The sequence below is a fragment of the Oncorhynchus gorbuscha genome, linkage group LG02, assembly GCF_021184085.1.
Source record: "Oncorhynchus gorbuscha isolate QuinsamMale2020 ecotype Even-year linkage group LG02, OgorEven_v1.0, whole genome shotgun sequence".
Classification (NCBI taxonomy): domain Eukaryota; kingdom Metazoa; phylum Chordata; class Actinopteri; order Salmoniformes; family Salmonidae; genus Oncorhynchus; species Oncorhynchus gorbuscha.
The window spans coordinates 72,342,927-72,369,654 of record NC_060174.1 but is presented as its reverse complement, the minus strand read 5'-3'; the positions used below and the strand labels follow the sequence as shown (position 1 = coordinate 72,369,654).

General features: G+C 40.4%; 1 protein-coding gene across 3 annotated transcripts in view; it reads left to right on the top strand.

The window, feature by feature from the left end:
- The first annotated feature begins 7,450 nt into the window (after window positions 1-7,450).
- LOC124008847 (androgen receptor-like) overlaps window positions 7,451-26,728 on the top strand; it is a 43,206-nt gene continuing 23,928 nt past the window's right edge. The window contains exons 1-4 of one of the 3 annotated variants that reach the window (XM_046320447.1): window positions 7,451-7,577; window positions 7,708-8,100; window positions 20,266-20,417; window positions 25,440-25,556. In XM_046320447.1, the coding sequence (XP_046176403.1) occupies window positions 20,288-20,417; window positions 25,440-25,556 (247 nt within the window). In that variant the 5' untranslated portion in view covers window positions 7,451-7,577; window positions 7,708-8,100; window positions 20,266-20,287. Of the gene's footprint in view, window positions 7,578-7,704; window positions 9,903-20,265; window positions 20,418-25,439; window positions 25,557-26,728 lie in introns of those variants that run through there. The other 2 variants (XM_046320432.1, XM_046320439.1) reach the window with 2 other exon arrangements.

Here is a 26,728-nt window from a genome sequence, read left to right as displayed (position 1 = left end):
GGTTGCAACAATTTCGGCAGATCATTTTTAGAAAGATTGGGTCCAGATTGTCTAGCCCGGCTGATTTTTTTGTAGGGTCCAGATTTTGCAGCTATTTCGGAACATATCTGGATTTGGGTAAAGGAGAAATGGTGGGGGCTTTGGCGGATTGCTGTGGAGGGTGCAGTTGACCGGGGTAGGGGTAGCCAGTTGGAAAGCATTGCCAGCCGTAGAGAAATGCTTATTGAAATTCTCAATTATAGTGGATTTATCAGTGGTGACAGTGTTTCCTAGCCTCAGAGCAGTGAGCAGCTGGGAGGACTTTACAGTGTCCCAGAACTTGTGTCCCAGAGATTATTCTCCATGGACTTTACAGTGTCCCATAACTTTTTTGAGTTAGTACTACAGGATGCGAATTTCTGTTTGAAAAAGCTAGCCTTAGCATTCCTAACTGACTGTGTATATTGATTCCTAACTTCACTGAAAAGTTGCATATCACGGGGGCTGTTCGATGCTAATACAGAACGCCACAGGATGTTTTTGTGCTGGTCAAGGGCAGACAGGTCTGGAGTGAACCAAGGACTATATATATTCCTAGTTCTACATTTTTTGAATTGGGCATGCTTATTTAAGATGGTGAGGAAGGCACTTTTAAAGAATAGCCAGGCATCATCTACTGATGGAATGAGGTCAATGTAATTCCAGGATACCCCAGCCAGGTCGATTAGAAAGGGCTGCTCGCAGAAGTGTTTTAGGGAGCGTTTGACAATGATGAGGGGTGGTCATTTGGTCGCAGACCCATTACGGATGCAGGCAATGAGGCAGTGATCGCTGAGATCTTGATTGAAAACAGCAGAGGTCTATTTGGAGGGCGAATTAGTTAGGATGACATCTATGAGGATACCCGTGTTTACTGATTTGGGGTTGTACCTGGTAGGTTCATTGATAATGTGTGAGATTGAGGGCATCAAGTTTAGTTTGTAGGATGGCCGGGGTGTTAAGCATGTCTCAGTTTAGGTTACCTAGTAGCACGAGCTCAGAAGATAGATGGGGGGCAATCAATTCACATATGGTATCGAGGGCACAGCTGGGGGCAGAGGGAGGTCTATAGCAAGCGGCAACAGTGAGAGACTTGTTTCTGGAAAGTAGAAGCTGGAATTGTTTGGGTACAGACTTAGATAGTAATACAGAACTCTGCAAGCTATCTTTGCAGTAGATTGCAACACATGCCCCCTTTGGCAGTTCTCTCTTGGCGGAAAACATTATAGTTAGCGATGGAGATTTCAGGGTTTTTGGTGGTTTTCCTAAGCCAGGATTCAGACACGGCTAAGACATCTGGGTTGGCAGAGTGTGCTAAAGCAGTGAGTAAAACAAACTTAGGGAGTAGGCTTCTAATGTTAACATTCATGAAACCAAGGCTTTTACGGTTATAGAAGTCAACAAATGAGAGCACCTGGAGAGTAGGAGTGGAGCTAGGCACTGCAGGACCTGGATTAACCTCTACTTCACCAGAGGAACAGAGGAGAAGTAGGATAAAGGTACGGCTAAATGCTATAAGAACTGGCCGTCGAGCATGTTTGGAACAGAGAGTGAAAGGAGCAGGTTTCTGGGCACGATAGCATAGATTCAAGGCATAGTGTACAGGTAGGATGTGAGTACATTGGAGATAAACCTAGAAATTAAGTAATGATGAGAGAGATATAGTCTCTGGAGACGTTTAAGCCAGGTGATGTCATTGCATATGTAGGAGGTGGGACAACATGGTTGGTTAAGGCATATTGAGCAGGGCTAGAGGCTCTACAGTGAAATAAGACAGGAATCACTAACCAGGACAGTAATGGACGAGGCATATTGATATTAGAGAGAGGCATGCGTAGCCAAGTGAACATATGGGTCCAGTGAGTGGTTGGGATGACTGGGGGACACGGCGATTCAGACAGTTAGCAGGCCAATGCTAACACGTTAACAGTTAGTAGGCCGGGGCTAAACAAGCTAGCAGTTAGCAGTTAGCAGACCGGGTAAGCAGGCAAGGTAGCAGTTAGTAGACCGGGGCTAGCAAGTTAGCCTTTGGGGGACATCGCGATGGGGGTAAGTCTGTTTTTGCCTCTTCGTATGGTGACGTTGATAGACCAGTCGTGGAGTTAGTAGGGTTTCAAGTAGCTCTAGGTAGCTAGCAGGTTAGTAGAATGGACTTTCAGCGGGCGTCGCGCCTGAGGGGCCGTTTGGAATCCTCTGGCAGATTATGTCGGTATTCCAGTCATAGAGGATTGGTGGGGTTACGTGCCCCGTACCGACAGTAGAAGGGGTCCGGATATTGTAGCCCAGGAGTGAACCGGGACATGGGTCTAGCATGGGCTAGCCCCAGGCTAGTTGGTGCTAGCTCCAGGATGGAAATGTTAACCAGGAGTAGTCAACCCGGGTTGCGGTTAGCTAGCTGTGATGATTCAGATGAAAAGGTTCAGATTTTGTGGTATGAATTCAGGGATATGGAGAGAAAAATAGGTCCGGTATGCTCTGTTTTGAAGTGCGTTGTATGAACTGACGAGAGCTTTCCGAGCTAAAGGTTAGCCGATGACCGCTAGCAGTGGTTAGCTGATTGATAGCTGGTAGCTAGTTAGCTAGCTAGCTTCAGTTGAGGTATTCCAGTTCGGAGGTAAATATAAATAATTTACGGGAAAAATAACAGATCCACACCACATTGGGTGAGGCGGGTTGCAGGAGAGTATTTTGAAGTTGAGGTTTAGGAAAAATATTAAAGAGAATGCGAAGAAAAATATATATACACATGGGACGAGACAAGACAAAGACAAAGACGTCTGACTGCTACGCCATCTTGGATACCACAATCTTCCTTGAGGATATATTTTAATTGATTGCACCTCAAGATCTAAATTGTTTTTGATTAGGATGATGACACTATTTTAATTTCTTAACATTTTAAATTGATTTCCATCTCACTCTTTTTCCCTGGCCACTTCGTCCTAACAAAATGAATGACTTTCCTATAGACAATAAATATGGTAATATTTCTCCGAACCGTTTGAATTATAGCTAGCTATACTCTATTCACCAATTACCATGATGCGCTATATTTTGAGATACCTACCACTATCAAATAACTTTTTTATTTGATTTTTTATTATCCATATTTACCCATACTTACCAGAATCAACACCATAATCCATGTGTACTTACTTGGTTAAATTGACAAAGAACATCAACCGTGTATATAGCCTTTTAGAACATAATACACGGAATGATACTGGAGCTAGTATACTATGCGTGGGATGGTATTTTTCAATGACTTGTGTGAGAATACCACAGTTGATTTGAATTATTCACAGTATGTGAAAAGGGGACTTTTGTGAAAAGAGGACTTTTAAATAGAAAATAATGTACATGTACCGGCACAAAATTCAGAACATCTCAATAAACAAATTCTACATATGGTGTCGGAACAAAGCTGTGGACATCATACAGCAGAAATGATGAAATATAGTTATTTGAAGTCAATCATATTATTAATTACAAATTATAGTGCATGCATTGTAGCTGGTTATATTGTGTATGTTTCAGGGTGGTCTGGATTGTCCATGGACTCAGCTGGAGAAACAAAACATGAATATTTTAATAGTTTTTCAATCATATAATTGTAATTCATAGATGAAAGCTCTTCTTTATTCACTGATTTAATCAGTACTCCCTGTTGGGTTATTGCCTGAATGTTTTATATTTTGCACATAATAGAACTCCCTGTTCTTACCTCTCAGGCAAGAAATGGTAGAGGACTATACATATTTGAACAGTCAGTTTAGGTATAAACTGGAGCAATATTATCTAATGACAGTTATTCTTTCAATCACTTTTGCAAAATGTTCAGATGTAAATGATATATTTTCTAAACTCTAAGTCCAAAACTCTAAACTGATAACACATGCAATGTCCATGTTCAGAATATTTTGATTGTGCATTCAAACATCTTTCACCCCAGAGTCATTCAGGCAAAATCAAAATTATCCCTGAAACACCATAAGAACATTTAGTTTAGCTCCCAATATTCATGATAGGCTCATCATTTAGGCATTTTAACTTCCATTTAATCCAATAGCAAAAATACAAGATACACATTTCAAAATTGTTATTTTTTAATTGCTGAATAGAAAGAATTGTAGAAAATAAATATAATTGTCCATAGAGTATTTGTCTATAACTTGACATGCCATTTAAAAAATAATAATAATTTGAATCCAATGGCAGGTTGTGATTATGTTGAGAAATATGTTAGTTTAAGGTTACATTATCCTTATACAGTACATACATAGGACAAATAATCAGAAATATCATTGGAGATTTTGACCTAGCCTAGAATAGATGGGTGCATAGCTGCGGGAAGTAGGGGTGCTGAGGGTTCTGCAACACCCCCTGAAAAATCAGAAAATAAATAACAAATATTAATGAAAAATTAAAAAAGATAATACTGGCCTTTAATAGTCCTGTATTAGCGAACCGATATAGCCATCTGCAGCGAAGCATGGGAAAAAAGATTTGTCCAGCCCTCCCCTCCCCCTACCCCACAATTGCTTCCCGCGTCTATGGATGGGTGGGGTTGTGATGTTGTATAGAAAGTTAATGGAGTTGATAAATATGATGTTACATATTTTAGTACTTGTGTAAATATTCCGAATTTAGACATTGAACTCAGTTTGCTCCGTTTGCTGGTAAATGTAATGCACTGACCAGAGGGCTAAATTTCACATACTTGTCCGCTTTTCTCAAGCTAAGGCTATTTGATAAGTTAAGAACTTCATAATGCAAGACATTAAGGTATGAAACAACTGGAATGGTAATGACATCTGTGGGCCCACCTTGGGGTGTCAAAGGTCATACATGCATGCATTTTGGGATATATTGCGCCATTGGGATGTGCTCTATTATCACATGGTACCCTGTTAAATACACCAAATTTTACAGAACAAGGAGACCCATTTGGGAGACCCTAGAACTTTTAGCTATATAGAGTCGTCATAGATTTTGTCAATAATCAGTCCCAACAGCCTATTTTCAAGCTACCATTAATTTCAATGGGAAGGAACTGCATTGATTTTCCATGTCCATAACTGAATAAATAATAAGTGTGTAATAAGGGTGTAATAAGACCGCTAATGGTTTAAAATGTGTGTTGCAACAAGGAAACCCAACCCAAAATGATGGCCTAAGTATGTCAGTTATACAATTAAAGTTGGAGGTTAACATACACCTTAGCCAAATGCATTTAACCTCAGTTTTTGACAATTAATGACATCTAACCCTAGTAAAAATTCCATGTCTTAGGTCAGTTAGGATCACCACTTTATTTTAAGAATGTGAAATGTCAGACTAGTAGTAGAGAGAATGATTTATTTCAGCTTTTATTTCTTTCATCACATTCCCAGTAGGTAAGAAGTTTGCATACACTCAATTAGTATTTGGTAGCATTGCCTTTAAATTCTTTAACTTGGGTCAAACGTCCCAGAATAAGTTGGGGGAATTTTGGCCCATTCCTCCTGACAGAGCTGGTGTAACTGAGTCAGGTTTTTAGGCCTCCTTGCTCGCACACACCTTTTCAGTTCTGCCCAAAAATGTTCTATATGATTGAGATCTTTGTGATGGCCACTCCAATACCTTGACTTTGTTGTCCTTAAGCCATTTTGCCACAACTTTGGAAGTATGCTTGGGGTCATTGTCCATATGGAAGAGCCATTTGCGACCAAGCTTTAACTTCCTGATTGACTGTCTTGAGATGTTGCTTCAATATATCCACATCATTGTCCTACCTCATGATGCCATCTATTTTGTGAAGTGCACCAGTCCCTCCTGCAGCAAAGCACCCCACAACATGATGCTGCCACCCCCGTGCTTCACAGTTGGGATGGTGTTCTTCGGCTTGCAAGCATCCTCCTTTTCCCTCCAAACATAACAATGGTCATTATGGCCAAACAGTTCTGTTTTTGTTTCATCAGGCCAGGGAACATTTCTCCAAAAAGTACCATCTTTGTCCCTATGTGCAGTTGCAAACTGTAATCTGTCTAATTTATGATGGTTTTGGAGCAGTGGCTTCTTCCTTGCTGAGTGGCCTTTCAGGTTATGTTGATATAGGACTCGTTTTACTTTGGAAATAGATGCTTTTGTACCCATTTCCTACAGCATCTTCACAAGGTCCTTTGTTGTTGTTCTGGGATTTATTAGCACTTTTCGCACCAAAGTACGTTCATCTCTAGGAGACAGAACGCATCCCCTTCCTGAGTGGTATGACAGCTGCCTGGGTGAATGGTGTTTATACTTGTGTACTATTGTTTGTACAGATGAATGTGGTATATTCAGGCGTTTTCAAATTACTCCCAAGGATGAACTAGACATGTGGAGGTCTCCAATTTTTTTCTGAGGTTTTGGCTGATTTCATTTGATTTTTCCATGATATCAAGCAAAGAGGCACTGAGTTTGAAGGTATGCATTGAAATACATCCACAGGTACACCTCCAACTGACTCAAATGATGTTAATTAGTCATGGCTTCTTAAGCCATAACATAATTTCTGGTATTTTCTAAGCTGTTTAAAGGCACAGTCAACTTAGTGTATGTAAACCTCTGACCCACTGGAATTGTGATTAAGTGAAATAATCTGTCTGTAAACAATTGTTGGAAAAATTGCACAAAGTATGACATTACCCCATAATGACAAAAACTGGTTTTTAGAAATGTTTGCAAATGTATCAATAAAGGTATTCAGACCCTTTGCTATGAGACTCGAAATTGAGCTCAGGTGCATCCTGTTTCCATTGATCATCCTTGAGATTTTTCTACAACTTGATTCAATTGATTTTGGCCAAATATTTCTGCTGGCCCATGGACTAATGTGGTATATCATTATTTGTGTTCTATGGGCGTAAAATAAGTATTTACTCTCAAACCATCCTCTCTTGTCTGGAGGTCCTGCATTTGGTATCTATTAGGCCTACACTATCAATGAAATTAACCTTTGCAAGAATGTTATTTTAATATTTCTTGTGTGTGCTCATTTCTCTTGTGTTTTTTGATACATTAGATGACATTTACATAGTTATTACATTACATAATCAAAGGGTGTTCATATAGGTAAATCATTATGATGTTTGATAAGGAATTATTAAATGTTTTGTTATACAACAATCTATGTTTTAGTAAAGACATATATTGGCCCATGCACTCTGCATTTAGGGAAAACCTTTTGCGTGAGCATGATGGACCAGTTATGTTCCAGTTGGATGGAGTCTTATCCCAGGTGGCACTAATGCTGTTGCTCTTGTTGCTCTTGTGAGCAACCTGCTACTGCCTAAGGAGAGTGGTTGAAAGTTGTTTTGGATAACTGTGTCAGCGATGTAAGCCTGTGGTGGTGGCAGTTGTAAACGCCATGTATTTTTAGTAGCTACAAGCATTGCATGATGAGCAGTGATGTATCATCATGCATAATGGCAAAATTAGACCTGTGCTCTGCCACTGCATGTCCACGACACCGACTCAGCCAACTCTAACCTTTTTGTTTTAGGCTACTGTGGGTTGGTCCCGATTTCAAACGTATCTAAGTAAGTAATTGCATGATTTTCATATTTAATATTCACATTGACTGTCTAGCCTACTCCTATCGATATATTTTGAATGACTCTATGTATGCCTACTGGCCTTAATCCAAGGAATGTATTATTTCGTCACTAGGGAATGTTGCCAAACTCAAAGGCTGACGGCAAAAAGGAACTCAAGGACTTTGGAAGCGAACTTCGTCCATACACAAATTTGCAGCAAACCAAACATTCTTAAAACCAATAATTCAACTGTGCTATCGGAGTGTTCAGTTGTTTGATAACTTTTGTAGGTGCTTCAATCGTTTGTAGGCTATAACCTTTAAATGAATATTAAACGTTAGGATAGGCCAACTGGAGGAGTTTCATAGGTGAAACAGGCAGCGCTTCTCTCCGGCAACGCATTTGCCATATTGGACACAGACAATTTTTACCATTGCACAGTCGCTCAAGAGGAAGAAAAAACACGATTATAGTCCATCGACAGAACTCATCACTTCAGGCAGTTTCATTTTCGCCTTCATGAATGGTGAGCGCAAATCTGTCATGAAGGATATTTCTGCTGGCTATATGTCAAAATGTATGGATCCGTGAGCAAAATGTTAATCAAATGTTTTATTCATGAAATAACGACATATTCGTTTTCATAAACGTTTTTATATAAACTGGGTAAATAGTGTGTGGTTTAGGCTACAAACTTCTGACAAAAAACTGTTCAATTACGCAATAGGGCAATCCTATTTTTTTTAGGCTCAGTCTAATTATTGCCTCATTGTTTTGTCAACTGGAATAGGGCTATGACTTTAAATTCTTATTAATGTGGCCTACTTGATCAATTCCGTTTTCTTAAACATTTTTTCAACTCTGACGGCCTATCAGCGTAAACGCCTTTTTTTGGACTATGGAGATTCCAGTTGGATTAGGAGGAGTTTGTGACTCCCCAAACATAGTTTTTCGCGGACCTTTCCAAAACGTTTTCCACAACGTGAAAGCTACACTGCCTAGTAACACTACTGTCACCGAAACCTTGGACTTTTCTAGTTCGTACAGTTTCATGCAGAATAAACACCCCTGGGAGATGCGCCAAACTAACCGGCAATCACCCCGAAAAGAAATATCGTCAGGGACGGCTCGCAATTCTGACATTGAAGTGAGGGAAGATGACAGCATTAGTTTTTCCAGGACACTCGAATCGGATGCAAGACGTATCCATTTTGCCAAAAGCTCAACAGGAAACAAAACCGGGTTTTCCTCTGTGAACGAATTAGACTATCCAAACGCGAATGGATACGGATCCGGTCGCCCTGGACCGTTAGCCTGCAACACTAAACAACAGTGCTGTCAACCAGCTGTGCCCCATCACGGAGTGGAGTTAAGTCCTAACAGTTACGCCCGTGTGGCGAACAGTTGTTCCAATTCTGCCTGCACAACCATATCAGAAACGGCGAGGGAGCTCTGCAACGCTGTCTCTGTGTCGCTGGGATTGACCATGGACTTGAATGAGATGAATGACCTGGGACCTAATTACGCACCATCCAGTGCAAATGACCAAAGTCAAGGCAACTATTTGTTTCAGGTGCCTCTATTGAATTGTTCTGGAGCTGAAGAAAACGTCTCCATTACAGAATACAAATGCCCTAGTGAGCGCAATGCCAGGCCACTACAAAGTGATACACGAGTTGAGATGTTTAAAAGTTCCCCAGCAAATGACCTTACAGAAGAAGTGGCGACCATGGAGCATCTTAGCTCCAGACATCCGTCCACAGGTGAACAGGAATTTAGACTGAATGAAAAGAGTGATGACCCGACTTCAAAAGAAACAGAGAATTCTCTGAGTACAAGAGCACGCTCTGCATCTTGTCATTTTGACCCACTGTTGCCAGCACACTTGGCACACTTCAGTCAAACTGACCCAGACAGAATCTTGTCTCATGTCATCCCAGCTCATGTCTGTGAAACTGGAGAAACAATGGAGGACAAATATGCTGACTACTTACAACAACAGTACAGTGTCAAGATAAAATATGAGGCCATTAGTAATGAACCTGCCGGAACGTCATGGGGCTCTCAGTACAACGGGTATAATGACAATGACAACAACACACAATATGGACCGAGGCAGGGTATGAATCCATATAGTGCGGGACCAGACTCCGGGTTCATTTGTAACCCTTATGAATATGAGCGGGGTGGTGGTCTGGTGCGCAGAGAGCGGCCAACTTCTGAGCAGTGGTACCCGGGCGGGATGCTAGGGAGGATGCCCTATCCCAACTCCCCGTACTTAAAGAATGAGGTCGGTGACTGGCTGGATGTCTCTTACACAGATGCCAGGTAAGAAGGTTATTAAAACTCACAAATTCACAAACACTTTACATTACAGTGCCCTTATTAAGGGGTAATTAACCTACATGTTTAAATGCAGTGTAACAAAGCAATCTTTCACCTGTCAAGTTTTAAGTTATGTGCTGCATAATTCTTCATCCCCTCTTCCAACAGACTATCACAATGTACTTACTCTATAGTAGACTACTGTTATATTTATGATGTATTTGATCAAAATCAAAATCAACGACCCCATTGTCAAATGGCTATATTGCAAATTATATAGTGCTGTATTGTATTATCTTCATGAATGTACATCAGTAGTAACAATGACATCAGTAGTAACAATGACATCAGTAGTAACATGAGTTAGACCACTATTGATTCTGAAAAGGATAGCTGTGAATAGTGTTGAAGGAACAGAAAAAATACCACATTTTACCAGTTCAGATTTTTTAAACATAGAGGAATTGCAAAGTTCCACCTCCATATCTTCCTGATCACACTCCAGTCAGCTTTGGGGTTTCCCATTGATGCACATGTCTTTCTCTCAGACAATACAAACAAGGTCATTTGTTAGGCACTTGCTCATTGTCATTACAGCAAATAAAGATGTTATCAGCCTACTTTGTAGCCTACTTTGAGCATCTATAGTTATAAGCTCTGAATAGTGTATGCCCAGAGTGCTCGTCTGTTTTGCTTTTTTAAACAGGACGTTCTAGGCTTCATTAGAACTTATGTAAATGATGTTGTGTGTGTATATCTTTGTCCTCTGATTTAATTGGACACAAAGCCACAAGCCACATGATTTAAGTATTTGTTGTGTACAGATCCATGGAACAGTTCTCAGCAGTAAAATAATACATTTGTTAGGCTACTTTGAAAACGAACTTCCAACATAAATTTGGTCAACCTGCATGTAGAATGTGCAACTAATATCATGCAAAATCTCTGCAAAGCAAGCATTGCATTTGTAGTGTCTATATTACACTGAGTACGGTCCTTGAGCAAATGCTAGTTGTCTTAATGTTTTACTCACAGTGGTTTGATGCTTGGTGTAGTTGTAGTAGGATGGGATAAAATGACGCGAAAGAGAGCCCTTATTGGACCAAGCATGGTCTGAAGTTCCGTGATCAGGATCATTGCACAATACTAGAATCCCAGTTTTTACTATTCAATATCTGGTTTTGCATATTGTTGAAGTTTGAGAAGCAGGAATCTCAAATTACCAGAAAACAGACATTTTTACTTCCTTTCTGAGATAATTTTTGAGCAAATATCTGAGCAAATGTTGCTAAATATTCTTGTTGCTCTCACCTGGAGGTTGACACACTCATTTAACTTCCTGCTCTTTATTTCTGAGGAAAGGTTGCTAAATGAGAGCTATAACTGTACAGTGTAATGTATATGGTGTACATCATTTTCATTCAACAGCACTGTATGTGCTCAGAAATCTGCCCAGAGAGGTAGTAAAATCAATCTCAACTTTAAAGGGGAACTGTAATGTTTCAAGAACTTATCATGTAGCCTACAGAGTATGAGGAAGACATTATATACATACTAGATGCTCTGTGAAGATTGACTTCTAAGGGTCAGTAACAATTCAATGAACAGACTTTCTTATCTTACACACAAGACATCACATACCCTAACACTGAATGGAGGGAGAATCTGTTATCGGTCCAGTCACAATGTTTTTCATTTCACTCCAAAAATAGCTACCGATGTTCTCAACTCCCATATATTCAGAACAAGAAATGCTATAAAATCATGTTTACAGTATAAACTGTTTACTAACATGATCACATGAGACGCGGACCTCTATGAATTTATATTCAGGAGATATCTCAAACAAATTTCTTCCTTCCTGCCCTGTGAGAAATCTTTCTGTAAATCCGACTGATTTGGGGTTCAAATGTGATTACACAATATACAGTGGTCACATAATAATACAGTTGGACACATCCATTCCTTCTGTAAAGCTTGTTAAAGTAAAATACTCATTGTATGTGCCATTTTTAAGCATGAGAAATGATCATGAAGATATTAAGACATCATTTTTAGATGTGGGTTGAGAGACACGTCTCTGTCTGCAACTTGAAACTCAGCAATACAGCGACTATGTTCAAACAGAAGACAAAGAAGCATCTCTATAATATCTGTTAAAGGGAGAATTATTTATCTAATTTCAGGATAATAGTGCATCTTTGGTGCCCTTACTTGTTGATTAATTTTGCCCTGTAGTTTTCTAATTTGCTACTTTCATTTACAAGATGTTTCTAAGATATTGAAGTGGTATTGGAATTATAATCAAACAATTGCATGTATTGTAATGTGTAGCAATAGCATCAGATTTGCAGGTTTGCGTGTATTTCTCATTTCCACATTGTCACAAATATGTACATTTAGGACTACTTTGATTAATGTCATGAGATAGAGATAGTTTTATATAAGGTAACTATGGTGACGTACTTTACTGTCTGTTTGACAGCAGCCCAACATTATTCATACACATGGCCTTATTTTAGAATCCCTTTGTCTCTCTTGGAGAGCTCATCTCTATACGTTTTAACATGGTCTAATAGGCCCATTATAACTCATCCCTAGCTTGAGTTCCCATGTGAATTTCATTGTTTATTGAATTACCCCCCATAGACAAAATAGTATTGTCTCTGTCAGAAAATGCTTCACAGTGTGGCATTGACACTTACATTGTTCTGAGCTGCAGTATAACAGCAGTAACTACAATTCAACCAAACATAGACCTAATACATCACATTGAGTGCTTTTAAGAGTGGTATTTTTGTCCATATAAACAGTAACCCTCCCCCTTCTGGTGTACATTGTGTGTATACGGTCCTAGAAATATAGCCAGCTTGTTACTGTGAAGGTACAACCAGACCATGTATTTTCAATTACACATGATGTTCTTGTGTGTGGGCGGCAGGTAGCCTAGCGGTTAAGAGCGTTGGGCCAGTAACCGAATGCGCGCCGGTTTGAATCACCAGGCCGGGAAGATGTGAAAATCTGCCATTCTGTCCATGAGCGAGGCAGTTAACCCCCAACAACAAGTGCTGCCCGGGCGCCAATGATGTCAATTATGGCAGCTCCCGCATCTTTCTGATTCAGAGGGGTTGGGTTAAATGCAGAAGACACATTTCGGTTGAATGCATTCAGTTGCGCAACTGACTTGGTATCCCCCTTTCCTCATTGTAATAGCTTCCTCGGTTGGATGGTTTTATAAGCAAAGTACTGTATGATCCAAGGGTATATATTATTTTAATAGACTGGAACTACACTATATTTACAAAAGTATATGGACACCCCTTAAAATTAGTGGATTCAGCTATTTCAGTCACACCCATTGCTGACAGGTGTATAAAATCGAGCACATAGCCATGCAATCTCCATAGACAAACATTGACAGTAGAATGGCCTTACTGAAAAGCTCAGTGACTTTCAACTTGTCATCATCATAGGATGCCACCTTTCCAACAAGTCAGTTTGTCAAGTTTCTGCCCTGATAGATCTGCCCCAGTCAAATGTAAAAGTTTTTATTGTGAAGTGGAAACATCAAGTGGCAACAACGGCTCAGCCGCAAAGTGGTAGTCCACACAAACTCACAGAATGGGACCGCCGAGTGCTGAAGCGCGTAGCGCTTAATAAAACCCTCTGTCCTCAGTTGCAACACTCATTAACGAGCTACAAACTGCCTCTGGAAGCACGGTCAGCACAAGAACTGTTCATCGGGAGCTTAATTTAATAGGTTTCCATTGCCGAGCAGCCTCACACAAGCCCAAGATCACCATGCGCAATGCCAAGCATCGGCTAGAGTGGCGTAAAGCTTCCCGGAGCCATGGAAACATGTTCTCTGGAGTGATAAATCACACTTCACCATCTGGCAGTCCGAATCTGTGATTGGCGGATGCCAGGAGAATGCTACCTGCCCCAATGCGTAGTGCCAACTGTAAAGTTTGGTGGAGGAGGAATAATGGTCTGAGGCTGTTTTTCATGGTTCGGGCTAGACCCCTCAGTTTCAGTGATGGGAAATCTTAATGCTACAGCATACAATGACATTCTAGATGATTCTATGCTTCCAACTTTGTGGCAACAGTTTGGGGAAGGCCCTTTCCTGTTTCAGCATGACAATGCACAAAGCGAGGTCCATACAGAAATGATTTGTCGAGATCGGTGTGGAAGAACTTGACTGGCCTGCAAAAAGCATTGACCTCAACCCCATTGAACACCTTTGGGACGAATTGGAATGTCGACTGTGAGCCAGGCCTAATCGCCAAACATCAGTGCCCCGACCTCACTAATGCTCTTGTGGCTAAATGGAATCAAGTCCCCGCAGTAATGTTCCAACATCTAGTAGAAAGCCTCCCCAGAAGTGTGGAGGCTGTTATAGCTGCAAAGGGGCGACCAACTCCACATAAATGCCCATCATTTTGAAATGAGATGTTCCACGAGCACGTGTCCACATACTTTTGGTAAAGTAGTGTTTCACCAACCACGTTACATAGATGGTACAGAGGGTAAAGTGTACAGTGCCTATAGAAAGTCTACACCCCTCTTGGATTTCTTCACATTTTGTTACAAGTACAAGTAGGATTCAAATGGATTTAATTGTTATTTTTTTGTCAACGTTCTACACAAAATATACTAATGTCAGTGGAAGAAACGTACAAAAATGTGTTTAAGATTCATTAAAAAATAAACACTAATATACCTTGATTACAGCTTAGAGCCTTCATCAGTAAGTCTCATTAGAGCTTTGCATACCCGTATTGTGCAATATTTGCCCATTATTCTTTTCCCAATTTTTCAAGCTCTGTCAGGGTTTTGGGGATAATGACTAAACTGTAATTTACAAGTCTTGTAATATATTCTCAAGCAGATTTAAGTCTAAACTGTAACTTGGCCACTCAGGAACATTCACTCCCTTTTTGATAAGCAACTCCAGTGTCGATTTGGCTTTGTGTTGTAGGTTATTATCAAATCAAATCAAACTTTCGGCCATCCGGTTGGCCATTTTGATTAGTTGTTCAGCAGTCTTATGGCTTGGGGGTCAGTCTATGACTTTGGTGACTGGAGTCTTTGACCATTTTTGGGCCTTCCTCGGACACCGCCTAGTATATAGGTCCTGGATGTCAGGAAGCTTGGCCCCAGTGATGTACTGGGCCATACGCATTACCCTCTATAGCGCCTTATGGTCAGATGCTGAGCAGTTGCCATACCAGGCAGTGATGCAACTGGTCAGGATGCTCTTGACAGTGCAGCTGTATAACTTTTTGAGAATCTGGGGACTCATGCCAAGTCTTTTCAGTCTCCTGAGGGGAAAAGGTGTTGTCATGCTGAATCAGGTTAGGATTCCTCTAGGATTTTGCCTGTACTTAGCTCCAGCCCGTTTCTTTTCATCCTGAAAAACTCCCCAGTCTTTGCAGATGTCAAGCATACCATTCCCATGATGGAGCCACCACCATGCTGTGATGTGTTGTTGCATTTGCCCCAAACATAAGGCATTGCATTTAAGCCAAAAAGTGTATTTCTTTGCTGTGTTTGTTGCAATATTAGTTTAGTGCCTTGTTGCATACATATGCATGTCTTGGAATTTTTATTCTGTATATTTGTGTTCGTCTTTTCACTCTGTCTTTTAGGCCATTTTTGTGGAGTCACGACAATGTTGTTGATCCACCCATCACAGCCATTGAACTCTGTCGCTGTTTTAAAATCACCAATGGCCTCATGGTGACATCCCTAAGCAGTTTCCTTCCTGTCCTTTAGCTCAGTTCAGAAGGAAGACTGCATCTCTGATGTGTCTGGGTGGTTTGATACATCGTCCATCCATATACAATTTTTTACTTGACCATGCTTAAAGAGATATTCAATGTATGATTTGTTATTTTTACCCATCTATCAATCACTGTCCTTCTTTATGAGGCTTTAAAAAGCTCCCTGGTCTTTTAGTTTAATCTGTGCGTGAAATTCAATACTTGACTGAGGGACCTTACAGATATTTTAGGTACAGTATGTGGAACAGAGGAAGGGGCCGTCATTCAATTTAACTTGATATATAACAAAATATAGTTTGTTAAGCCAAATTTGACTTCTGAACTCTTTTAGGCTTGCCTCAACAAAGGGGATGAATACTTATGCAGGGACTATATGGTAGTTATTTCATTTGTATAATTATTTTGTTCACTTTGACATTATGGAGTATTTTGTGTGGATCAATGACACAAAAATTACAATTAAATCTATTTCAATCTCACTTTGTAACACAACAAAATGTGGAAAAAAGTTTAAAACATATAGACTTTCTATATGCACTGTAAATGTTCAATTTGGCCAGTAATAATATATATAATGTATATTCTCAAATGAGAATAGATACTGTAGTTCCAAAAATGTCAGTACAGTGAGTAAATAGGAACCTGGAAGTGTTGAAAAACAAGATAGACCTCAAAAAGGCTTGTTAGGCAAAGGGTCAATTAAGTTGTCCATTTCTGTTGCAGCAATTATGCTCTGTTTGGTGTGAAAATAGATTTTTGCCTTACTCAGCAGTCACTGGCACCTAACACTTGTATTTTTGGGCTGCTACTTACCTTAGCTGTCATCACCATGACTATTTGCATATTTTTCACTATTAATGAAGATGAAGTTGTTCTATATTTTCCACATTATAGCAGCCAACCATGTTTCCAACCAATATCACACATGCGGTATAGTTCTTTACACTGTAAGTTTCAGGTTTAACATAACAGTACAAATAGTTACCACCACATTACATTGACCATATTTACTTAACATTTCAGGGTGAGGGTTTGAATTTGTAGTTACATTGAAAAATAACTACAACACCTGTTCTTTCCATGACATAGACTGACCAGGTGCGTCCAGGTTAAGCTATGATCCCTTATTTATGTCACTTGTTAAATCCACTTCAATCAATATAGATGAAGGGGAGGAGATAGGTTAAATAATTATTTTAAAGCCTTGAGACAATTGAGACATGGATTGAGTAAGTGTGCCAGTCAAGACAAAAGATTTAAGCGCCTTTGAACGGGGTATGGTAGTAGGTGTCAGGCACACCGGTTTGTGTCAAGAACTGCAACGCTAATGGGTTTTTCATGCTCAACAGTTTGCCATGTGTATCAAGAATGGTCCACCACCCAAAGGACATCCAGCTAACTTGACACAACTGTGGGAGGCATTGGAGTCAACAACGCTTTTGACACCTTGTAGAGTCCATGCCCAGACGAATTGAGGCTGTTCTGAGGGCAAAATGGGGGGTGCAACTAAATATTAGGAAGGTGTTCCTAATGTTTGGTATACTCAGTGTATATGCCACTGACTTAGAAGGCATGTGCGCACGTGTGCTCTTTTTGAGAACAAAGGGCTGGATGCACTAATGCTCAGTAGGCCACTGCTGATGTTGATGACCTAACCATCCGATCCACTCATGGTGAATTTACCTGAGATTCTAAATTACTCTCCAAATTGCACCTTAAGCGTGCAAGTGCTGTGCTAATGACGATTCATATGTCAGCCACACACCACTCACAGTGTATTATCTGGATTCCACAGTCTGAAATGTCTAAGTGTTATGATGCAAGATTTATATCAGATCTGGAACTTACAAACCATATGGCTATTACAGTAGCTCCAATTGGCTTATGGGCTACATTCTTCATATCAGCCCTCCTCTACTCCAGCCAATAAGCTTAAATAAAATACAGAATAGCTTATTTTGCTCATGTTGAGTAGTCATTCACTTAGGCTACATTTCATTGGGGGAAATGTTAGATGTCTGGGTTAGATGGGGTGAGTACACAGAACATCTGCAAAATTCTGTGGGTACATGGCAGGTCTGTGACAGAGTGAACAGTAATTTCTGAAGGAATACAATATAAAAGTTGGACTTTTTGTTTGTTATCCTCAATGATTTAAAAAATACAATTTATATGTGGAGATTTTTCTGTGTTGTCAAAATAGTCAGAACCAGTCTGGGTGAAAGGAATTCCACTTTTCTAACCTTTTCCGTTTCCCCCCTGCTTTGCCATGCCATGCCCCAGTTTACATTCATATTCTTACGCCATGTTGACATCCACAGGATATGCCATCAACTATATAATTTTCAGAAGTATTATCATCATCACATATCCTCATTTTGGATTTCCAACAATTCCAATTATTTCCTTAAAGGTTTATAGCTAAAATGGATAAGAGCAGCATAGAGTAACATTTATATCCTTGCATTGATTACATTAATAATTTCATAACACATTTGAAGTACCTACATTTATTACTGATTTTATGATTAACCAGATGAGTCACTCTCAATATCTATGGATTAATTAACCAGTATTTCCCCTAGTTTTGTCAATGATCATGGAAGGGGTGTGTGTGTGGCTAATTTCCAGGAAAACAAATGTCATGCAATCCCATGCGTTTTGCTGTGGCTAATTCTGTGTTCTTATGCTCAAATAGTATAACAAAACCAATCGGGACCCCCTGGGCATGTGCCCTGTGTGCCCCGTCAGTAATCCAGCCATGACAAAAAATACTCTTAAATACATTATTTTTAGGATGTTCAATTCTCCCTTAGTGTCTAGCTTTATTTGGGTGATTTCTAGTTCTCAAAGATTATATTATTTTAAAATATATAGTTTAATGATCTTTTCTACATACTTCCTGTCTGGCTTTAGGAACAATTTAGTGGTGCGCTGCTGCTTAGTGAATATATGGGAAACACTGAATTACTTCAATCTTCCAGTAACATCAGACCAGGTCATCAGAACAGAATTATACTCATCATATTAAGGCACTGAAACTGAGCTTTGTGCTTTATTCTCTAACAGCTGGCTTTTCTGGCTCTAGATTCTGACCAAGAGCCAGTGGGCATTTAGCCTACTGCTGATACTGTAGAAAGGACTGTTTTGCTGCTTGGTTATAAGCTTTGTCCTTGTGTTTTTTACATAGAGCCTTGACACCTAACGCTATACGTCATTGAGGTATAGTCATGTCTGTACACACTGTCCAATCTCTTCCTGTGCTGACAGCTGCAGTAGAGCACCCCTCTTGCCCCCCTTGGCCCTGGCACTGCTGTTCCCACCTTTCCCACACTCTCAAGTCATCACACCCTCTGCCCAGCTCTGATTAGAAATCAGATACATTCTTACCCAGTCTGGTTCACCCGATGAGGATCTCACTCAGAAACTGTGAATCTGAGGGAGAAAAGTGAAAATGCTTAAATAATCTGGATCTGTGAATCAAATGAACTTTTCACTAATTATAAAGAACCACACAAATAGGGTATACACTTGATGGCAGTAGTATTGCACATAAGGCCTCAATGTGAGGAGTCGTATAGAATGCCAGCCAGAGGAAATCACGTTTAATTTTGATCAGGGACCATGGTCCAGATTGGATTTCAGCTTTTGTGTGGGGTGTTAAGTGTCAGTGGTGTATACACTGAGATACCAAACATTAGGAACACTTTCCTAATATTGAGTTGCACCCCTCCCCCCTGTTGCCCTCGGAACAGCCTCAATTTGTTGGCATGGACTTTACAAGGTGTCAAAGCGTTCCATAGGGATGCTGGCCCATGTTGACTCCAATGCTTCCCACAGTTGTGTCAAGTTGGCTGGATGTCCTTTGGGTGGTGGACCATTCTTGATACACATGAGAAACTGTTGAGTGTGAATCAATCAAACCGGTGCACTTGGCACCTACTACCATACCCAGTTCAAGGGTGCTTAAATATTTAGTTTTGTCCATTCACCCTCTGAATGGCACACATATACAATCCAGGTCTCAATTGTCTCAAGGCTTAAAATCCTTCTTTAACCTGTCTCCTCCCCTTCATCTACACTGATTGAAGTGGATTTAACAAGTGACATAAATAAGGGATCATAGATTTCACCTGTATTCACCTAGTCAATCTATGTCATGGAATGTATGTGTTTTATATAGTCGGTGTATATCACAATGTTAATTTTTTTAAAGCAAAATAAGAACTTGCTTAAGCGACGTGCCTTTCATAATGTTAGCAATTGTTCTGTGCTTGTCAATTTGTCATATCATGACAATCAAGCTCTGCTGTTACACTATTGTAGTTTTGATTAATTTGAATATTCCATTAGTCCATTCTCAATGGTTTCACCCCTGAAGGAAAAATTACAGGCCTCAAGCATTAGGTTATGGTCACTTCTGTTAAAATGTCAGGACACAACTTATCAGAGTGTATGTAGTGGCAAAAGAGAGAGGCAGAGGGTAATAGGAACACATGTGCTTATTGAAGGATGCTGTTGAGTAATTATGTACTGTTTGTTTGTGATGTTTCTAAAAAGCCTTTAATATGTTCCTAAAGGTTTGAGGGTGGCAGAGACCACATGTTCCCCATGGAGTTCTTCTTCCCGCCCCAGAGGACCTGTCTGATCTGTGCAGATGAAGCATCTGGCTGCCACTATGGAGCGCTAACCTGTGGCAGCTGCAAAGTGTTCTTCAAGAGAGCTGCAGAAGGTAAGACTGGATAAAGTAATAGTAATATGCCATTGCACCTCTCCACACAGGAGAAAGAGCAGAGCATCAATGGTGGAAATGGGATCCATAAACCAGATCCACCTCTCATGCTTTTTGGAAATAATGTATTAGATATAATGATGCCGTAAGAAAAATAGTTCTTAATCTCTATGTATTTCAAAGGACAAATACCCATAGTATTGACATGGTTTATTTGGAATATGTCAAAACCAATCTATGTACATTTTTTACAAAATTGCCAGAAGTTACATTCATCCTCGTCTACCCATCTGGGAAATCCTCATATGGAAAGTCATTACATTTTTTCAGTGAATCAACCTGTGAGTCATATGACATATGAAATCCTGTTTCTGAGTAAAAGCTCATGATTATGAGCAGGGATGGGCACAGCTAATCGAATATCCAGATATCTGGCCTGACATAGGTATGCTACGTTTCCCACTTCAAATAGCAATTACAGTCACGCACCTAACAGAGTTTCTACAAGATCTGACACAGATCAATAAAAAACAATCACCACAAACTCCCAGCGCATAAAAGGGTTAGTTGTTTAGCAACAAAACTGACGTTTGCGCAACTATGGGGCAAAACAGGCAGGGTTGGCTTAGATTGTTAACAACATGTAAACTACACTGAACAAAAATATGAACGCAACATGTTCCATGAGCTGAAATAAAAGATCCCAGAAAATGTTCCATATGCACAAAAAGCTTATTCCTCTCAAATTTTGTGCACAAATTTGTTTACATCCCTTCTAGTGAGCATTTCTCCATTGCCAAAATAATCCATCCACCTGACAGGTGTGGCATATCAAGAAGCTTCCACTGGCTTCCAGTTGAAGCTCGCATCCGCTACAAGACCATGGTGCTTGCCTACGGAGCTGTGAGGGGAACGGCACCTCAGTACCTCCAGGCTCTGATCAGGCCCTACACCCAAACAAGGGCACTGCGTTCATCCACCTCTGGCCTGCTCGCCTCCCTACCACTGAGGAAGTACAGCTCCCGCTCAGCCCAGTCAAAACTGTTCGCTGCCCTGGCCCCCCCAATGGTGGAACAAACTCCCTCACGACGCCAGGACAGCGGAGTCAATCACCACCTTCCGGAGACACCTGAAACCCCACCTCTTTAAGGAATACCTAGGATAGGTTAAGTAATCCCTCTCACCCCACCCCCCCCCTAAGTTTTAGATGCACTATTGTTAAGTGACTGTCCCACTGGATGTCATAAGGTGAATGCACCAATTTGTAAGTCGCTCTGGATAAGAGCGTCTGCTAAATGACTTAAATGTAAATGTAAATGTAATCATTACTAGGGTTGCACATTTTGAGGAATATTCAGAGGTGGAAACTTTCAGTGGGAATATATGGGAATTAATGGAAATATATGCAAATTCAAATGAATACCTTTTAATTGTAAATGTTTTATGCATTGGATATATTTACCATACCATATGGAGACAGAAACATAAACCTTTTACCTTATCATAAGTAGACATATTTGCAAATAATTAAATCCTTCCAATAGAAATTTTAAAAACAATTTAGTTACGAATTGAACTTTAATTAAATGAGTTGACTCTTCACATGGGATGATTTCACTGAACCACAAAAGAAAGGGAATATTGAAGGATCCCCAATGATCCATCGCATCTCCCAAAAACGTTTTCAACATACATCTGTAAAATTATACATCTAGAAACTGAAGCTTTGGTGGTCTTTCTCTCAGGCTTCCATGTCTTCTCCCTGGACCTCCTTAATGTCCACTTCTTGAACATCAAACTCTGAGGCCTCATCTTCACTGTCATTTTCCAACCTTGTTGAGGATGGCTCGTTGTCAGGCTCAAAAAGTGATCCACAAAGTCCCTTCCACCAGGTGGCTGATGAGATATGTTGGCACGACTGCCATGTTGCATCTCCATCCCAAAGCCCTTGCTTTGGAAGTGTACTTCGCCAGACTGCCAAGAACCTTGCTCTCATCCAGGCCAAGGTGACGAGACACAGTAGTGATGACACCATAGGCCTTGTTGATCTCAGCACCAGACAGGATGCTCTTGCCAGCATACTTGGGGTCCGACATGTACACTGTGGCGTGTATGGGCTTCAGGCAGAAGTTTTAATGCTTTTTGATGTATTTCAGAACTGCAGTTTCCTCTGCTTGGAGCAACAGTGAAGTGGACAGGGCAGTACGGATTTCTTCTCTTACATCTGCAAGCAGAGTCTGAACACCAGACAGGATGGCATTGTCTCCCTCAATCCGTGCAATAGCTAATGCTATAGGTTTCAGGAGTTTCAGGCTGCTTACCACTCTCTCCCAAAATACATCATCCAGGAGGATCCTCTTGATGGGGCTGTCTATTTCAGCAGACTGTGATATGGCCATTTATTGGAGAGACTCCTTCCCCTCCAGGAGGCTGTCAAACATGATGACAAAACCACCCCAACGGGTGTTGCTGGGCAGCTTCAATGTGGTGCTCTTATTCTTCTCACTTTGCTTGGTGAGGTAGAGTTCTGCTATAACTTGATGACTGTTCACATACCTAACCATTTCATTGGCTCTCTTGTAAAGTGTATCCATTGTTTTCAGTGCCATGATGTCCTTGAAGAGCAGATTCAATGCACGAGCAGCATAGCCAATGGGGGTGATGTGAGGGTAGGACTTCTCCACTTTAGACCAAGCAGCCTTCATGTTCGCAGCATTGTCTGTCATCAGTGCAAATACCATCTGTGGTCCAAGGTCATTGATGACTGCCTTCAGCTCATCTGCAATGTAGAGACCGGTGTGTCTGTTGTCCCTTGTGTCTGTGCTCTTATAGAATACTGGTTGAGGGGTTTTTCCTTGCCCACGAACATTCGACCATCCATCAGAGATGATTGCAATACAGTCTGCTTTCTCTATGATTTGCTTGACCTTCACTTGAACTCTGTTGAACTCTGCATCTAGCAAATGAGTAGATAAAGCATGTCTGGTTGGAGGGGTGTATGCTGGGAGAAGAACATTCAGAAATATCTTCCAATACATATTGCCTGTGAGCATCAGAGGTGAACCAGTTGCATACAGAGCTCAAGCAAGACATTCATCAGCATTTCTCTGACTACGTACCTCCACTGAGTCAAAAACACTTCTGATTCCAGGAGGACCATGAGCATTTGCTATTGATAAGGTGTCTGATTCATAATTTTCACCTCAAATAGATGTAGAGCGACTTTTGTCAGAGGTTGCTTGTTGTGAGCTCTGAGGGAACTTTGTGCACTTGGCCAGATGATTCTGCATCTTTGTTGCATTTTTCACACATGATTTGGCACAGTATTTCCAAATGTACATAGCTTTTCCTTCTACATTAGCTGCAGTGAAATGTCTCCACACGTCAGATAGTGCACGTGGCATTTTCCTGTAAAGATGAGGAAAAAATGAGTAAAAATAAATACAATTCCATGTCCAGATAAATAGTTAAGCAGTTAGATTAAACAACTCCTTTGTAAGGTAAATGTTATAAAATGAAACATGTATGGAAACAGGTGAATTAACAGTCTTCAGTTAACAGGCTCAAGCAAGCTAAAACCCACATGGTAGCAAAAACTAACTAGCAGAAAATGTTAACAAGTTAGAAATGATTTAAACACACTTTTCTGTAGGCTACTATTTACTAGTTAACAAAAAAATAATGTATGTCAGATAAAATATATTCACCCCTCCCCTACCAGAAAGCATGTAGTCCTTGGCTCAGATAGTGTGGGCTCAATAGCATCTCATTAGTGTGCAAGATCTTGAGAATCAGCTGTACATGTGATGGAAGAGTGCACTTCACATGTGATGGAAGAATGCACTGTGCGTGCAGAGGGTTGCAATTCCATTGAATTGGGGATAGTTTAACCAAAATATGCACATCGGGCTCCGCCCCCGAGCATACTACTCGCCAATGTCCAGTCTCTTGACAACAAGGTAGACGAAATCCGAGCAAGGGTTGCCTTCCAGAGAGACATCAGAGATTGTAACGTTCTTTGTTTCACGGATACATGGCTCACTCGGGATACGTCATCAGAGTCGGTACAGCCACCTGGCTTCTTCACGCATCGCGCAGACAGAAACAAACATCTCTCTGGTAAGAAGAAGGGCAGGGGTGTATTCCTTATGATTAACGAGACATTGTGTGATCATAACAACATACTGGAACTCAAGTCCTTTTGTTCACCTGACCTAGAATTCCTTACAATCAAATGCCGACCGCATTATCTACCAAGAGAATTCTCTTCGATCATAATCACAGTAGTGTATATCCCGTAGCTTCAAGCTTGCCTTGAAGTGCTGGACATCTTATTATGATATGCATTATCTGAATTAGGTCCACAGAATTGGAGGAACTTTGAATGTCTTTGAACTTCCGAGTTGGTTTAATATTGGACCAGAGAAAACGTTACCTAGCTAGTTAACAAGCTTCTGTATGCAGAGCTGCACTAGAATTAAAAATATGTCTAATCTTTTTGTTGGTATCATTAACTAGCATTGAAAAAGTCAATCCATTCTTCTCTAATTAAATATCTCATTTCGGAATAACGTTAGTAGGCTACAGTAACCTATGCTTCATAGGGGGAGGGGCAGGTAGCACACACACACACACACTCACTGTAAAATATTTCCAGCTGGCAAGCAGATGCTGGAAAAACTTCCTGAGCGACAGAGTGAGGGCTTTGCATAGGCGCTTTGTTGTGGGACTGGAAAGAAATGTCCAGAATGTAAAATAACGTTATTAACCGGTTCCCATGCTTTTAAAATAACAGTTCCAGAACAGTATAGATCACTTTCGTTTTTGGTTCGGGTTCTGTTACTCAAAAAATGTTGTTTATTTTCCGGTTTTCGGTTCTGTTTCCTGAACCGGTTCCAACCATTGGTTTCTGTGGTAATCATTTATGACTTACAACCATGTTACAACCATGATGTAACTTTCCTCCTCATTCAAAATAGAATTTCGTATTCTCTTATTCTTATCTTTGTTTGTCTTTGTTAGGTAAACAGAAATACCTGTGTGCCAGCAGAAACGACTGCACCATCGATAAGCTTAGACGGAAGAACTGCCCATCATGTCGACTGAGGAAGTGTTTTGAAGCTGGGATGACCCTCGGAGGTAAATACAACTATCAAGTCAATTTATTAAGTCACTGAGAAATATAAAGTACTTAGTGATCCATCCGCCCACCCACTGATCGATTATCATGGACAAAAGTGTGTGTATGTGCAAAACATTAAGAATACCTTCCTTATATTGAGTTGCAACTAGGTAATACGGTGACTGTATTACCACCACACCGGCAGTCACGAGTAATGACCGCAGTCAAATTCCATCTGGCCGTTTAGTAACAGTAACTAGGCTTCTCCAAGCTCTGATGCTGCTGATGGTCATTAGTAGCCTACCAAACTTGCTAATTGCCTGGTGCTCAGGACTTTATTGTCCCTCTAATCACTCTGACATCAATGCAAATGTAATCAAAAATCAAATCAAACACCTCATGAGAGCCCATGAGCTCATGTTGCACAACATTTCTATAGGCTATGCAATTGTGTGAGAAAACAGAGTTTTGAAGACCTCTATTAAAAATAGGAGGATCCAATCAGCTTTCTATAGGCTAGGTATACTATATTTATTTCTCAACTTTCCTAATATTAAGCACATAGCTTCGCTTTACAACAGGAGTAAAGCGTACCTGGCTGGCATGAAAATGAACCATGGGAAAAGCGTCCTCCATTCGCTATTTAAGTGCATAGATGACATTTTTTTTAAATCCCTGCTCCCGTTCTGAGATAGTTGCATGATAATGGTCCATTCTAAATCAAAACTCATTTCACACATATATTATTTAGTATATGTAAAGACAAGATTAAATCAATAATAGTCTGATGGGTAACAATATTAGCCTATCACCCGTGAATGATATTTCACTTGAATGATGCCCAGCTTGTGTGCAATAGAGCAAGAAACAGTGCATGCTTATTTTCTGCAACTTTTTTCAAATCATAGTATCACACCTCATGTAGCCTAGCCCATAGGCCTATATGTTTTGATAAGGTTTGTAATCACAACTAACATGTCCAAATAACTTCTTAAAATTAAGCACATTAATCTGCTTTAAAACCGGTGTAGAGCCTAACTGGCATACATAGGCGGCGTGTGAGTTTCAAGTATGGGGAAGATCATTTTCACCATAAAAATGCACTTTTATAATAAGCATTACATGCATAATCGCATTTGTGGTCACTTTTGAGAATGTTGTTTTCCCGCTAATTGATTGCATTTTGGAA